This window comes from Pagrus major, chromosome 16, assembly GCF_040436345.1.
Source record: "Pagrus major chromosome 16, Pma_NU_1.0".
Lineage (NCBI taxonomy): Eukaryota > Metazoa > Chordata > Actinopteri > Spariformes > Sparidae > Pagrus > Pagrus major.
Window position 1 is genome coordinate 14,140,159 of NC_133230.1, and position 17,010 is coordinate 14,157,168.

The 17,010-nt window shown below is 40.9% G+C and overlaps 1 protein-coding gene across 1 annotated transcript in view; it reads left to right on the forward strand.

Moving 5' to 3' along the window:
* angpt1 (angiopoietin 1) overlaps positions 1–17,010 on the forward strand; it is a 62,109-nt gene that overhangs the window by 32,669 nt on the left and 12,430 nt on the right. The window contains exons 5-7 of the mRNA XM_073482737.1: positions 3,334–3,461; positions 5,283–5,384; positions 9,114–9,280. Coding sequence (XP_073338838.1) covers positions 3,334–3,461; positions 5,283–5,384; positions 9,114–9,280 — 397 coding nt within the window. The remainder of the gene's footprint in view (positions 1–3,333; positions 3,462–5,282; positions 5,385–9,113; positions 9,281–17,010) is intronic.

Sequence of the window (17,010 nt, forward strand, 5' to 3'; positions counted from 1 at the left end):
CCCTCCACACAATATGAAGGTATACAACAGAGTTTTCTAATGTGTGACGGACTGTTTTTGCACAAAATGTAGTAATTATACATACTAATTATCTACTAAACAATACTATTGGGTTTCCTAACTTTTTTATGGTAAAGTCAACTTAAACATCTATTCTTTTTCTTCCTAAAACTTCCAGAATATATGCAGATATTTTTCACAGGATGTCTCCCACTTCACTGTGAAGTCCGTTCTCAGTGTGTGTCTGCTAAACATTGGACCAGGATTGGCTGCCAAACTATTTGTGATGTCACAAATCATGCTCGTAGGCCCGCCTCTTAAAATCAGATTTTCTAGTGAGCGCAGAGAAAATTTCACCAATAAATGTGAAAACAGCTCTTCACATACATTATCCACAAGAAGAAAAACACATTTTGATTTAAGGTGGACTTAATTAAGTGCACTGAGTTGCTGAAATACTACAATAAAAGTGTAATGTGTGAATTACAAGGAGCAGTTACTGTATGGAAACCAATTAAAAAAACGTTCTACAGCTATATTTCCCTTATATGTTCCTTGATAAGTTGTTAAAAACCATAATAAACAATTCATGTGATTCCTACAAAATGTATAGTTCAAAAAGTCTGATCTTTACCCAGCCGTATGTTAAAGAAAAAGGAGTTAGGACATAGTTTGTATCTCAGTCTTGGGACACATTACCCAGAAATGTTCACACAGCAGCCATAATCCTCCTCAGATGTTAAGCAGCCTACACATCATTGTTGTAAAATGTACTGTGGGAATGAACTGCTATTATTTTATAGCGCTTTGCATCCTCCGTATATGAATACACCAGAGAAATTCATTGGATTTAGTATGGAATCACTTAAACTCTGAGTGGCATTTAAAGACTGATTATATTCACATGGGAGCTGTGATGTCTGTGGCAGTCCATTTAGCGCCATTATTCACTCTCTTTAGTTCGACTATTTGGGCTCATTTGGCAAGGGTACTGATTTATGCAAACACCCAAGCCCTGCTGATCTTTTCACATGAACCCCCTACTGAATATGAGTCCCCACTGAACCACAAAATATTTTTCTGTAAATAAATATTAGGACATAAATAATATTTGTAGAGCTGGGCAGCAAGCTGTTCAAGGGGAGCCGCTCCTAAACTGTAGCATCGAGTCCCGCGGCAGCCACTCTTCTTCCACCGAGGGAGATCTCGAGGGCGATTGTGAAATAATCGTCCGCACGGTTACAGATCGAATACCAGAAAGTTCCCCTCTGACAATGATCTCCCTGGCCTCTACAATGTGCCCCGCTGTCTGCCGGCTTGGGGTAAATTACCGCCTGACAGGGCGGCTCTTTGTTGTATTAGAGTCTGGAGTGCGAGGGCCCGCTCTGTCAACCTGTCGCAGCAGGAGATTCTTGTCGCTGACACTCAATACTTTGTCAAAATGCTCAGATAGTACACCCAAATAAGCAGACTGCTTCCACCGGGGAAGTTAGGGGTGGGATCAAAGCGAAGGCTAAAGATCGCTGACACATTTCACTTTTCCCTGACTTCTTCTTTGACTCAACAATAAAAAACAATGGTGTGAAAACTGAGATGAACCCCCTCGTATGGGAGGAGAAAAGGGAGGAAGAAAGTGGGGAGAGGGAAAAAAAGGAAAAACGGAAGGAATTTCCATCAATATAACAAGGGCTCGGAAGGTAAATATAAACCACTTGTTATAACAGGAACTTGAAATTTATAGCTTGTAGTATTTTGTCCTTAGCCCCTTGCTTGGTTTCAAAATAGTGCCGCCATAATTATCTACAGATGGAAATGGATGCAGCTGGTCTGTCAAAAGTCTAAGGGCCTTCTCTCGGAGTTTGGAGATCATCCAGGCGATGAACTACTTTTCTCTTGCTAATAAGTTAGTCGCCCTCAGATTTTATCTGGCCGTTACAAGATACTCACAGTGAGACCTCACCAATCAGCTTCTGCCTCAGACCCCTTTTATATTTCCTCCTCTGAGATGCACAGACCCGAAATATGATAAAGTGACCTGTTCAGGGTTTGTTTGAAATTTCTGATTTCGTAAAACATTATAGAACTGATGATTTCCATACTTGTCTGACACAAGAGGTTGTTTAAAGGGTAACAATTCTTAACAGCATGAACTTTTCTTTTCTTTTTTAACAGCGCTGTTGTGTCTGTGTCTGGTGTATCAGGTGTTTATTTGGTCCCTTCATTCATCACAAAATATTGTAGCACCAACACCTGAGTTTTGGCATCCTGTTAGTCCAAGTCCAGATTTGTGCCTCTCATGTTTCTGACAGACAGCTGGGATATGTGGCAACAAAATGTGGTGTGGGCCGTTTAAAACTTTCTTTTTTGGACTTTGGTGCCTCAAATATCAAAAAGACTGGTGCAGATAGCAACACAGACACTACACACTACATGAATTTTCACTGGCATCGTCATAGTTTGACATTTTTGTACAAGAAGAGGTTGAAACCACTCTCATCACAGTGCGCTAATGAACTTAAGCTTGAGGCGGGAGGTTATTAACTTAGCTTAGCATAAAAAAAGAAAGGAAAAAAAGAAAGGAACATTTAGTAAAACCACAACTTGTCGCTTCTGAAATTTCTCTTTGTGTACAAGTAAAACAAATTAGATAAAACGTGTGCTGGAAGTCATATTTTTTGGACTCTGGAGGCAGCCAAACTAGCTGTTTCACCCTACTTCCAGTCTTTCTGCTAAGCTAAGCTAAGTTAATAACCTCCTTGCCCCAGTTTTAAACTTAACTTATACACATGAGAGCTGTATTTATCTTCTTATCTTACTCTTAGCAAGACAGTGAAAAAGCATACTTCCCAAAATACCAAACTATTCCTTTTACGTAAGAGCTACAGATCAGCTATCATCTGATCCGAATTTAGCCTCTGGGGGCGATGGCAAATTTCTTGGGGGCTAGTAGCCGGTGTAGATAGCACATGGATTGATATCCAGCACCAGACTTTCTCTTTTCTGCTATTGTTGAAAGTGAAATTAGCAACTTGGAACAAGGCCAATGGGTTTAGAGATGACTCATTTAAAAAATCTAATAAAAAGCTAAATTGTCGTCATGATAGCCGAAGGGACTACAAACAGAAAAGCTCCTGATACCTTCTTGAACAGACTCTTCATTCAGTTGCAGATATCTGTCTATCTATAGAGCTTCTGGATTCTAAGAAATGAAGATCACAACTTGTAATATGCTCCAGAGCTGCAAGTAGCTTTGCCTGTGTTTGATTTGTCTTCAAAGATTGTTATTCTGAAATATTGTCACACAAGTTTCCATTATTTCTTCCATTCCCACAGTTGTGCCCAATAGCACAAAGGTCATGGATGAAGAGAAGAAGTTCCGCGACTGCGCCGACCTCTACCAGGCCGGCATCCATAAGAACGGAGTCTACACCATCCAGATCAACCCTCAGGAGACCAAAAAGGTATGAAGCCGCAAACTCTTACAGCCAGCACTTCACTGTAATGTGAAAATAGCTGCCATTGCATCACTTCTAGGCCGCTCTTATATCATAGTGGGTTTACAGGCTTTGGTGCGTTTTCTTTGAGTGAGCGAAAAAAGACCCCGAGCCACCGCTGGACTGATGAGTGTGAATGATGGGTGCTAGCTGCTGCAGGAATATTAAGAGCTGAAAATACTCTTGGCAGCTTTGTGAGGGGGTGAAGTGTGAAACTGGACGTGAAACAAGACGCTGAGGATGGTGACAATTGTGAGTGTGTGCATAAATGTGTGTGTGTTCTCAACCTGAAACGCTATGCTTACATGATCCTGATTAATGGGAGTGATGATTTAAAAAAGTTTGGAGATTAGCAGAAGGTTAATGGGTGTTGATTACTGTCTCTCAAACTCAACCTTGGTGCTGCTGGGCTAATAGCAAAGATCTGAAGGAAACTATATCAGTAGCATTTGCGGCTTTTTCCATTCTTCAAAAGAGGATTTTGTGAAATCAAACCTCTGATTACTAACATTCAGCGTTTAGGAGGACTAAATGTTAAGATAAGTTTATATTCCTCTCAGGAAGTGAGCAGCTAAGCTTAGTGTAGCTAACAAGGTCTCGTTTTCTGAGTGGAAGCTAGGTAGCCTGGATATTTTTGTAATATCAGTATTTGTAAGTGTGAAACCACTGTATACTTTTTAAGAGACCCCAGAACAATTTTCAGCCGTGTTTGTGGCAACCAAAGCAAAACATGATGTTTTCCTAACCCCAACCGAGTGTTTTTTGTGCCTTAACCTAACCAGACCACATCATGTCACAACATAAAATTGAAAATTCGGTCATTTGAGTCATCGGAAGCTCAAAGAAGGAAGGTTTAGCTAGTGTTAGCCGTCTAACATTCATGGGACCTGGGATCTTTCCCTCAGCACTCCTCGGGTTTCCCCACAATTTCAATTGTGACGTTGACCAACATGGAATCAGGAAGTAGCTTAGGTTTATCTCAAGTCAGAAACGGGACAATGCAACCAAACCCCATAGCTGGTCAACTATGCTTGTTAGACTATTTTTGGAGCCAGCGCACGCAGAATAAAAATACAACTAATGAGATCGTCAGTTGGTACAAAAAAAACACACTGTGCTGTACTGATTTTATTGCCAAAAAGACACTTTTATATCATATCAACTTTAAAAGTCAGCAGCGTTTGTACGTGTGTGCATTTGTGCATGTCCAGCATGAATGATGAGCTGGTGTAGAGGGAAAATGATTCTGTCAAGGGTACTTCCTTAATTATACCCAGGCTGTGTTCATGTGTGTTCAGCTGTGTGGGCCGGCTGAGGTGCGAGACCTTCTCCACTCCACCCAGGGGTCTCCTCCTCAAAACAAAGAGCAACACTGCAGATAGAGCAACCAGCCTTGCATTATCAGCTTACACACGCTGAGGTCCAAGGTTAAGGGCCACATTACACCCAGGACCTCCACTTTGATCCTGCCGGATTGAGGCCGTCTGATGAGGAACATCTCTGGGGAGCTGGTGAGGGATAAGGGGACGCTGATTGAGTTTGAGGAGGACACAGATACGTCGCATTCCCAAAGATGATTCATCATGAAAGCTGGGAAAAGGAGTGTCTGAAACCAAATGATTGACCCTTCATTGTTTGTTAATGCCGCTGAGAGTCCCGCTGAATGTTGGAAGCTTAGTTTCCAGTTGAATTACATCTTCTGAATCCTGACCAAATACCTATGGGTGCTATTAGTGATCCATTACCTTCATACATGTGTTTTCCCACCCTCCTTTTTCAATTGTGTAGGTGTATTGCAACATGGAAACAGCCGGCGGTGGATGGACGGTCATCCAGCGGCGAGAGGACGGCAGTGTGGACTTCCAGAGAACGTGGAAGGAGTACAAGACGGTGAGACGAAGACAAATGCGTGCGCGCGGTCACTTGCCCTACATACAGACACGCATCCATATCCATTAAGAGAAAGATGATAATGGTGGTCCCTCTAAAGACAAGACAGTGAGTCAACACGCAGACAGAAAGGGAGGAAACACACATTCATATCCATTAAGCATAAATTACGAAACTGTGATGAGCAAAACATCCTGTTCCAAAAACACACTTCCGAAGAGGGATGATGACAAATGGAGTGTGTGTTTTGGCCTCGATTGAACATGATGAAAACTAAGAGGCCAGACTGAATGATCCAAGACCATTTGGAACGCTTCAGCAAGATATGATTCCTCCTCAGCAAAAAGCTCCTCCGTCGTTTTATTTAATAGCGACATCGTCTCGGGTGTGTGGGACTCGCTGCTCAGCCGAGGCTTCGGTGGCGTGCTGTTATTCTTCCTCTTTTCCAGCAGGAAATTATTACCTAAATGTAAAAACATAAATTTGTTTAGTCTCCGTCGTGTGAGTGCCAGCTGTTTCATCTGTTTGTCATCAAGGTGGAAATCTTTGCATATTTGCAATGGGAGTGTTAACATTTACAACCTGAGCCGTGTTTAGACGGGAAATTGGATTTATTATTGCTGGACGTTGCACTGCTTGTGTTTGCCGTGTAATTCACCTGTGTATAACTTTCTCTAGCAGTCAGTTTATTGTCAAACCGACTGCTCGTGTGCTCGTTCAATCCACCGTAATCTGCTTTGTGTTTCCAGTTTAATTATTTCCCCTCTCTCGGCTGCCCTTTGATGTACGATTTACCAGTTTAAAGACTGAGAACTCCAGAGTTAAATCAAATGAAAGCACATAACTGGGAGTGAACGCTGGTGAAATGTATGAAAATGATAGAGAAAGAGAGCACAAAAGACAAAGGAGAAAAAGAAAATAATGATAGTATGTGAACTAAAAAGCACTGTAAGCACCAGTGAGACAGATATGGAAACCATCCAGCTTTGAACAGGTGTTATAGAGAGCATGGAGTGCATTACAGTACATGAGGGCACACTAATGGACCTTGGCTGACATTTCCAGTGCTGATCTAACAGCTTAGTATTACCGTTATTCTCCTTGAAAAGACTAGAGGTGATAAATGGCGTTTTATTGTGTTATTAATTTAGTCATTCTTGGTCTCCGAAGCCTTGTGCTCTCACATTTAGTGCTCCGGGAGGATTTGTAAATCTTTCAGTCAAAGCTGAGATGCTGTTTCTTTGTGAAACCATGGAGAGAATCTCGGCAACAGGGATCTATTGCAAACATTAAAGTGTAATCTTAAGACCATCTCATGTTTGTAATTACATTACCGGTGGACCACACATCACAGGAGACCTTGAAAATGATATTCACAACTCTCACATTCATCTTATCAGTATGTGAAAATGGTGCTTGTAGAGCAACGGCTCCCCTTCACTGAGCTGCAGAAATTGTTAGCTTAGAGCATAAATAAACAGATAAAATTGTTGGCTGAAAGTAATGAATGTTTGCAAAAAGGTAATGATCTGTTAAAATAGTTAGCTTAAAGTAATGAATAACAGCTGGTAGTAAGCTCAAGGTAATAGATTACAGCTTTACAGCAACAGTTAGCTATAACGAACCTTATGGACAAAAATAATTTGCTATTGGATCAAAGTTGAAATAGTTAGCTAAAAGTGATGGATAACAGTTAAAATCGTTAGCTTAAAGTAATAGCAGTTGACAAAGTTAGCTAAAAGTTTTGGATAACAGTTGAAATAGTTAGCTAAAAGTAATAATAGCTGAAGAAGTTAGCTTAAAGTGATAACAGTTGGAATATTTAGCTAAAAGTAATGACAAACAAACGAGACAGAAAAGGACAGAAGGGCACCGGACTTGAAAATAGCATTGGTTTTGTGTCATTCAAACAGTTATATATTGCTGATGGCAAAGCCAAAGCCCTGTGGTTAAGAACGAGGGCTCGGAGATGAGCTAACCGTCCTATTATTTCCAACATTGGCTGGAAGTGAGTAATGAGATGCCGCTGGATCAGGAGTCAGTGTTTGTCGAATCTACAGTTTCACTCGATTTTCTGTTTTCTAAAATGATCTGTCAAGTACCGGCGGTTAAAAAATAGGCTTAAGTTACAAAGAGTTGATTAAAGGAACAATCGTTCTGGCGTTAGCGTAAAAGGCTTTGCGGTTTTGTCAGCGCTTTAAACAAATGTGACAGCCAATAATACAAAAGTGCACGTCAGATAGGCAGGGAAACCCCTGTTTATGAATGCAGACTTGAACAACCGATTACCTATGAATTGTATGAAACGATTATTGTAACTGTAGCGACTGTTATAGAATTAGCATTGTTAAATAACTGTCCGTTTGCAATCCATTCATCAGAATATGAAAGCTGGTGCTGATGAAAGATACTCATCAGTTCATCCGATACGGTTGTGAGTCAGACAAGAAAAGGTTGGGAACCATTGTTGCATCGGACACTCGTCTTAATTTACAACAGCTCCTGACATGAACAGCGGTCAACGTTTCCAATTACTTTTTCCCCCGACAAAAGTGATTTCAGCAAGTGTAACTGAAATGCAAACCGAGCTTTCGGTCCAACAATATGACTAACAATCTCCTCATCTTTTCTTGATCTGAGTGATGTAGATCAGGTTTGCGTGTGAAGGATCGGGAGGCACCGGAACTATACAAAAGAAAGCTGTCAACAGAACTCTAGTCCAATCCTTTTCTCCAGCCAGAGTTTCTTGAGATAAACCGCAGTCACAGTAGGAGGCATTGGATCAAACTTGAAAGCCAGTCAGAGGGGAACATCTCATCATGAGATCAAATATAGAGACGGAGAAAGGGAGAAAAGAAGCTGTAATGGGCCCCAGTCACTTTCTCTTCCACCCACTCGGCAGGACATGCCTAAGGCCCGAGGAATGCCCCATATTTACTTTCCCTCCTTCCCCACTTCTCATCACCACACACGCTTTAGCACAAACACAGACTTTCTCTCTGACTTTGCCTCTCCTCCTGCCCCCCCTCTTTCCCAATCTTTAATGGAGCGGTCCAGACTATCCTGTCAGAGCTGTAATGTCATCCCGCTCTGCGATATTCCCCTCTGCAATCTACCGCTCTTGCTGCTGTCAGAAGCACTTTGCCTGTGACCGGGAGCCACTCTGATCAAATGCGAACTTTCGCAGTTGTTTGAAGGAGTGTCCGTGCGTGTAGTATATGTTTTGGGAAAGAAGTCTTTAATAATGAGTTTAACATGTGTTACTTGAGTGGAAGACAGAAATGGAAAAGGGTGTGTGTCTATTTCAGCTGGTACCAATTTAGGCACTTTGGGTAGGTAAGTCTTTACACGTGCAGGATCAAGCTAAAAGTACACTTAAAACTTAAAAAGTATATTAATATACAATCGAAGTAATGTACGCGGCTTCTTCAGTGATGTCAGGAGAAATGAGAAAGAACGCTGGGATGCTTTGAATGCTGGATAAACAGCCACATTATTTATTTGAGGAACCGTTTGTTCTGATCTTATTTCTGATTGACGAAAAATAATTCAATAAATAAATGAGAAAATTCCTTCCCATCCATTCCACAATCCTCTGGTGTTAAGATTTTATCATTCTAGGAAAAAGAGAGGACATAGCAGTGAACAATCTCTGGTCTATGATTTACAAAAAGGATTATCAGGGCTATTTCCACACTGATTACACTGTTTTTCTTTTCTTTGCTTTAGGGCTTTGGGAGCATGACCGCAGAGCACTGGTTGGGGAACGAGTATGTTTACCAGTTGACCAGCCAGAGGCAGTATGCCCTCCGTGTAGAGCTGACGGATTGGGATGGACACCAGGCTTTCTCACTTTACGACCGCTTCCAAATCGGCAGTGAGAAACAAAACTACAGGTAATGCCGCTCATTTGGACAAAGAGGGGGATAATTGTTTTTTTTTTAACTGCGGTGTCATATTTGCACCACATGTTAAAGTGATGCAGACATCAGGCTGAAATACGAATAAACGGATGAAGCTGCAAATGATTGAACCAATAATTTTTAGCCACGCTAGTAGCATTGCATCGATGGCAATGTTGGTCCAGAGTGAAATATATCAATCACTGTTGGATGAATCGGCCATTCATGTCCCCTTCAGGATAAATTAAAGGAACTCTGGTGATCCATTAACCTTTAATATGACATTAGGTAAAAAAATGTCATGCGAGATTCAGGTTTCAAGCTGCTCCATAGTCTGGTGGTACGGCAGTATCTCTTGCCAGATGGCAGCGGTAGATATCAGACTGTGGCTGGGTTGGGTGCACAAACCGTGCCAGTTTGTGATGTTCCCAGTCAGAATGTTTTCTATTGCTCCTCTGTTAAAGTTGACAGGAACTTGGCAAGGGAAGTTAGCCTTCTTAAGTTTCCTCAAAGGAAAACGTTAAATGAAAATTCAGTCCATCAAACGTTCTTTGGAGCTTTACAGCAAAACAGCGGCAATCTCCTACAAAACAGAAGCAGGTGGTGACTTGTTAAAAAACAAAACAGAAACAAACAAGAAACAAAGAAAACAATCTATCCAAATTTAAAATGGCTCCAGACATCTGGCAAAATCCAAAATCCTGAGATGCCAACTTGATTTCAAAAGACCTTGTTTACTACGCACAGTCGAGTTGTCCACCCACTTCCGAAAGAGTGAAGATTTGGCTCTAAAAAGGTGTAAATATTGTGTTTTAAAAATCAATTTCGGATAACTGGATTACACCAGACAACTTGTATGGAACCATTTCATGGTTTTTTGTTTTTTTTTCGGTCCCCATCTACTTCAGTTTTTAAGGAGAGTGCTGAAATGCTGTTTTGCTGTGAAGCTCCACAAATGTTTTGTGGACTACAGAGCTTTGGCTGACTTTCCATCGGCATGAGGCTGAGTAGATAATGACGGAAATTAAAATTTTTGTGTGAACATATCCTTCAAGACATACCTGCAAACCTAATGACAGTCCCATCAGACTCAGCTGTTCTTGGTGACCACATTAGCATGGCTGTTTTGTTAGCGTTTTGCTCAAAGCGCTTGACTCACAGAGCTGCTAGCGTAGCTGTAGATTTTGACACAAGGTCTTCACAGCCTGTGTAGTGAGAGCAACAGAAGCTTTCAGTGTCTCCACGGGATGCATTCAAACTGTATTATGTGGAGTTCGTGTTTTGGCTCAGAGCACAACACAATCATTGTTGATCCGTGTAAAACAGAAGAAAAGAGTCTTGACGCATAAAAATATGTGTCAGGTTGTGGTTACACGCCGATAGCGGGAGTTTGCTCCCTATGTAGACAGCTGTAATGATTAGAAGCATATTTGTTCTATCAGACGTGCGTGAGATGGATGACTGGAAACGTGACTGAAATGCCTCCTGTCTAGACAAGTCTTTTTGTTTTTGCTTGCCTCTATCGCTGCATATAGAAGATTGTGAAACTGTGTCTTTAACATGTGTCACTAATGGAAGGAAGGAAGGAGGAAAGAAATTATATAAGGAAATCATACCTCAATAGAAAGACAAAATGTTCCAGGGTGTCAAGATAATGGCGAAGTATGGCCAGTAACTGGGAGCTTTCCAGACGCCTCAATCAAGTCGATCCCATTATGTAAGTCTATGGCGTTACGTTTTTCTCATTGCAAATTCCTTCCAAACCAAATGTATCGCTTGTCATCGTCTCCTTCTTGCAAACTTCTTCTCTGATCGACATTTTGTCCTCGTGTGATGTGGGGGCGAAGGTTTCTGTTTTCTTTTGAGGGGGTTAATGATAACAGGCCTCAAACTATGGCAGATGCTTGGCCCTCTCAGATGTGGAAAACTACTGCAAATTCCACCGAGTTCCAAGCAATCGCTGGCTTTAGAAGAGAAGGTCTGACATCTCCAATTCTGCAGTTTTCACTGGATGGCTGGTTCGCGCTGATAAGAGGTCCCTTTAGTTGCGAAATGTCTTTGGTTCAGCTTTTGAAAGACGAAATAAGGAGCGGGATCCTGTGACTTAAAAGCCTTCAACTCAGCCATTCTATTCCTTGGAAGCTCTAGAAGAGATTACAAGTTTCAAGTGTTTCCCCACAGCGGGGGGCCGTTAGGCTTGTTGCCATATCTAATCTCGACAGGGGTTTCACTTTTACGAGGTTTACGTCTTGAGCAGCTTATACCTGGAGTTGGCTCTGGGGTTTTCTCTGAGGAGAAATGGATTTCAATCAAGCAGAAAAGATCACATTGTTTTGAATTTAACGCAAAGTTGAAGTTTTGTGTAACGGCAATGTGAGGACAGAGAGAAACTCTGGTTACCTTTAGTCTTTATTAATGGCTCTGGTTTGAATGTACAGGCACAAAAATGTGAAGTTCAGGCCTGTAAATTTGTAGTTCTGGAGATTCAACCAAGAGATGTTTGCTGTGTGGTGCATGGAGGGCCGGGTGGAGTGGGGGCAAGAGTGCCAGACCCTCAAGTCATTTTGTATTCTGCTCTGATCCGGAACCAGATTCAGATTCATCTTCACTCCTGTTTACTGACCCGACTGCAGCAGCAATACCCGGAGTTGTCCTCCGTTTTCAGGCTTTTCTGGCTTTTTTCTTTGACACACACACACACACACACACACCCTCCTTGTGTGCCATTGCTCACTAACGTTAGCTTACGGCTAGTATACAGTGAAGTCAACTGGCTGTGTTGGGCAGATAAACACTGCATGAGAAACACGAATAAACACAGAAGTTCCTGCCGTCAGACTCGCTGCGCTACCATTAAACAACCACCATTGCTGAAGAAAATCTCTCTGATGTGACTCAGGCACAGATGTTCACAGATGAGGTAATGTTTTAAAATGTTATTGCCGTTAAGTTTTGTCTCGTATGCCGACTTCCCTGTCCAGGAAACAGCGACAGGCGACCACATGAAACGCACCGTTAGCTTGGACAAACTTGTGGATTTCTCTGGGTTTGAACATTGTTGGAAACATTGGGATGATGTAAGTGCACAAATTGTTGTTAGATCCAGAATTCCTACATATTATATCTTTAAGAAAACACCATCCAACTCCTCATGTCACTTTCTCACTTTCTCACCACAGACACTATCTCATAAGTTTATATTTGCTTTTATATCACCCTTTTACACTTTATTCTCAACACCCCATGCTTGAACTTTTGTCCTTTTCGAATTAGGGAAGCAATAATTTTGTTTTCGTCCCACTGAGACATGGCAAAGGACACCCCTGACCCTTCCAGGCTGTTTTGGATGCAGGCTCACACTGTTTAGGAGTCGAATCAACACGCTGATCTCTATAAATAGATCTGTTCTTGAAAAATAGTTGCGGTATGATAATCACACATCGCTACTCTGAAACACGGGCCAAAACAAACCAGATGGCCTGGCCCACAAACAAACCGCGGCTGCCACATACTCTTGTTGTTTCTGCTTTGGCACCTCTCTGCTTTTAAATGTCAAACAATCTATGACAAGTTGTCCAAATGGCATTTATTGCTGTGAAACCGAAGAGATAGCTGTAAGCGATATGGCTTGTCTTTTGAGTTGGTTTTGGGTTTATTTTCTGTCATCCGCGGTGGTTTACTGGAATACAGTCTGCGTCAGTGTGAGTCAGACAAACATTTATCAAGACCTCATATGGTACAGTCTCTCTCTCTCTCTCTGTATCTCATACACACAGGCTGTCAGAACAAAAAGCACATAAACAAGGCCAGGAGCAGAAAAACACTACTTGGAAACCGGGTAGAATAACTGAATAGTGCTGATCTAACAACACGCACGACTCGCCATTCATCATGAACAATATTGAGCACAGCAGCCAGGAAATGTTTGTCTTGCTGCCAGCTTCTTTGTTTTAATACATATACATACAGCACAGTATGCTGTGAAATGGGAATTACTCAACTTGCAGAGAGGGAGGGAGGTGTGCAATTATTCATTTGTGAAATGTTGGGTCATAATCTTTTAGAAATGAAATAATATACAGGGAATCAATGTCATATTTATGCAATGTGTCTTCATTCAGTACAATAAAGGGGTAAATCTCAAAAACAGATATCTAGATGGTTATGATGTGTGTGCTTAAGGTTCCAGGAAACCCATTTAAGCATCAATAAACATCAGTTTTCCCTCAATTCAGCGATACTTAGAAAAACATTATTTTTCTCTGTCAGTACCATTTGTATATTACAGTTTCTGCCTGTGTTGAAGGCCTTTTTCACACAGCCAATCCTGGCCTCAGAGAGTTTGCTTCCATGAATCATAACTGATAAGGTGACAACTGATTACAGCTTGTTAACACAGCTGAGTTCATGCAGTCAAACACTGTTAAGTTGAAGGGCTTTCACCAAAATTGAGATCTAACACTATAGTTTTGTTTATTGGCCGGTTATTTAAAGGAAAGGTTTACCCAAAACAGCATTGCAGCATTCTCCTAAACAGCTGAATTAGATTGGGACTTGTTTTAGACATGCAAAAAGCAATGGGGGAAAAGAAAACATGGCTCCATACAGCTCTTCAAACATAATCTAAGTCTCCGGTAGCTCAAATCCCCAATTGATAAGAAAAGACATTATTTACACATGAAGTCTTCACTCCAGCTGCTTGGTTGCTGAGCACCCCATCTGAAATGCGTCCCCTAGCTCGACCATTTTTTGGGTCGGACGATCTCCAGAAATGTTTTTTGGACTAAGGAACTTCCCCCAACTTTCCATTGGGATAGAGGTGAGATGATGACAGGGTCAACTTATCCTTTAAGTTGTTTATTAAGGTTGCTCCAGTTTCTCAAATTTAAATGTTGTATTTTTTTCCCCTTGTATATCAACAAACTGAATATGTTTGCTTTTTGGACTGCTGGTAAGACTAAACAGAAAATTTGAATGACTCAACTTGGTCTTTGTAAAGTTATGATGGGTATTTTTCTCAAATTTCTGACATTATATATACCAAACAAATACTAGATTAATATATAAAATGAAGTGCAGATTAATGTAAAATGAAAATATATACAATATTTGGTTTAACTATAAACTTTGCCAAAGCCTATTCATGCACCTCTGGCTCCAAGACTTGAACTTTTTTCCTTCAGTGCGGTTTGGAAAACAGAAAATATCTACAATGCACTGGTCTTGCAAATAAAACTTGAGAGCAGGGGCAGATCAGGACGACTACATCACTGCAACAGAAACCGAATAAAAGAAGAAATCAAATCATCAGCTACATCTGCACAGTGTAAGCTGACACCAGCAGGGTTTTTTTTTTATGTTAAATGAACAAATCTTATGGACAACACTGTGAGTGGTACATTTGAGCTGACCAGAGCAACAAAGTTCCCACTGAACCACAACCTCATAATAATATTGTGAAATGAGCTCTTTCAGCTTTTTTCCTCGTTGTGAGTGGGGTCACCATAATTGCCGAGGTTACTGTCTTTATAAACAACTGTAGAAAGTCCCCCTATCATCAGAGCTAATTTGGTTGCGATGATATAGCGTTGGTTGCAGAAAGCAAAATAATAAAAATATAATTTGATGACCTGCAAATATTGTTGTAACGATAGCCATCGGATCAACACATCCAGCTAATCGCCCTCATTTATCAGAGGTTCATTGCGGGGGAAAAAAATAGGCTATGTGTCTACATATCAATAGCAACAGGAGGGGTAAAGTAAAAGTCAAGCAAAGAGACATAAAAATGCTAATTAAAAGAAAAAAGAAAAAGTGAAGCAGAGGTGAGTCAGAGGGAAATTATGACAACGAATGAAGAAAAATAGACATTACACGAAAACTAAATTACGTAACTTAAAATGACAAAGCCGCAAACTGAAATAAATGATACACAATGCCAGCTCAGATAAACAGTGTCACGCAGATAAACACGGACTGTTGAGAATGGCCTGGTTGCTAAGACGTTTTTTTGATTTATAGGTGGCTTTCTAACATTTTTCCATGATGCCATTTTTGACAGAGGCTTTTTAAATAAATAAACACCAAAGATTATTATATCTGTCAGCCAGCAGAGACCAAGTGAAGTATACAATGATGTAGTGGTGGATATTGAATTTTTGTTTTGTTTTGTTACAAACCTAAAAGTGGTTCGTTAAGAATCAAGGAAACGGAGCTTCCTGCAGTTCACTAAGGGAGAGGTGTGATTTCTTTATGGCTAACTGAACAGAATTAAGCATAAAACAATATTGTTTTGCACACAGATGTATTTGACAATAACAGAAAAGACAATTATTGTTGCAAAAGCATGGAAAGGTGAAAATAATGAGTAAACTCGAAGCATGCAAACATACCGAATTTTGGCGAGCCCTCCGGTGGGTTACTTCAGAGCTGTACAATAAATATACGTAATCATGTTTTAATGGCCGACTCACACAGGGGTTGGAAAAATAAAGTGGCACTTAGTATAATTGTTCTCCTAAATAATGTTCATAGTTGATTCAAGAGTTGAGTTTGCCCTGAAAAGTATTTTAGTGTTGCAGTACAGCTCAGTAAGTACAACATTTTAACTAGAGACCATCTTGTGAAAGGATCAGTCCGGCACGACACCAATCAAGCTGTTCATGTTCCGACCCGTGACTTCTCATTACTACATTATTACATGAGAACTGTACTTATGGGTCGGATCACACCAAAACTAAGGCTTTATTTTGATCTCAGCTGCACACCTGTCTGGACTGGTGCTGCATCTTGCACAGCTCTAGTGCTTGTGTTTACAAAATCTTTCCACAGACAGACAGATAGACATAAACACCTGGCGAAATACCCCCGAACTGCTTCTGTGGTAGTTCCCACTATATATACACAAATATGGATGTAAAGCAAGCGGGGCCCCTTTGCTCGGACCATGCCCATCTGTTAAGTTTCGTAACTGCATCTTGCTCGGTTGTGACACAGTTGTGCTGACAAAAATCCATCCACAGACAGACAGACAGACAAGGTGGAAACAATAGCAGCTATACCAGCTGCACTAGACAAAGTGTCCCCTTTCCTACTTCCTACCTCCTTAGTCCCTTGCTCCGATCATTGCCATTTAGCCACTTAGCCTTCATTTTAATCCCAACTACACGCCTGTACACAACTTTCATGACTGTATCACAGTTGTGACTTTATTGTGCTGACAAAAATCTGTCCACAGAAAGACATGTAAACAGCTCGGTGTTTACTCAAAACCACTTCTGTGTGAGTTCCCACCACAAAAGATGTGTCCAGGATGCCATTTTGCCATGATGACACACACAGACACACAAACTGAAAACATTACCAGCCAAAGCTCTGGCGCCTGGTGAATATTGTAAATCCCTGTGCAGATTATTTGATGAGTATACTGGAGACATTTTCTAATTCCAAAGTAAACTTCCATTAATCAGGCAAGAAAAGAAGTGCAAGCCAATAAGATTTTCATGAAATAGAAAACCTTTTCGTATGTGGGATGCCATGTCCTACTCATTTTGCACCCAAGTGGACTTAAACCATAAACAAATCATATATCTTATTATCATATTTTCCAATAACTTTCTATTAAATTCATTACATGTAAGATTTGTCTAAGATTTCCAAAACCCTTTGCTCAACTTTAGCCTGATAATGTCTGTATTTAAATTTTCATGTAACTACCACAGAGG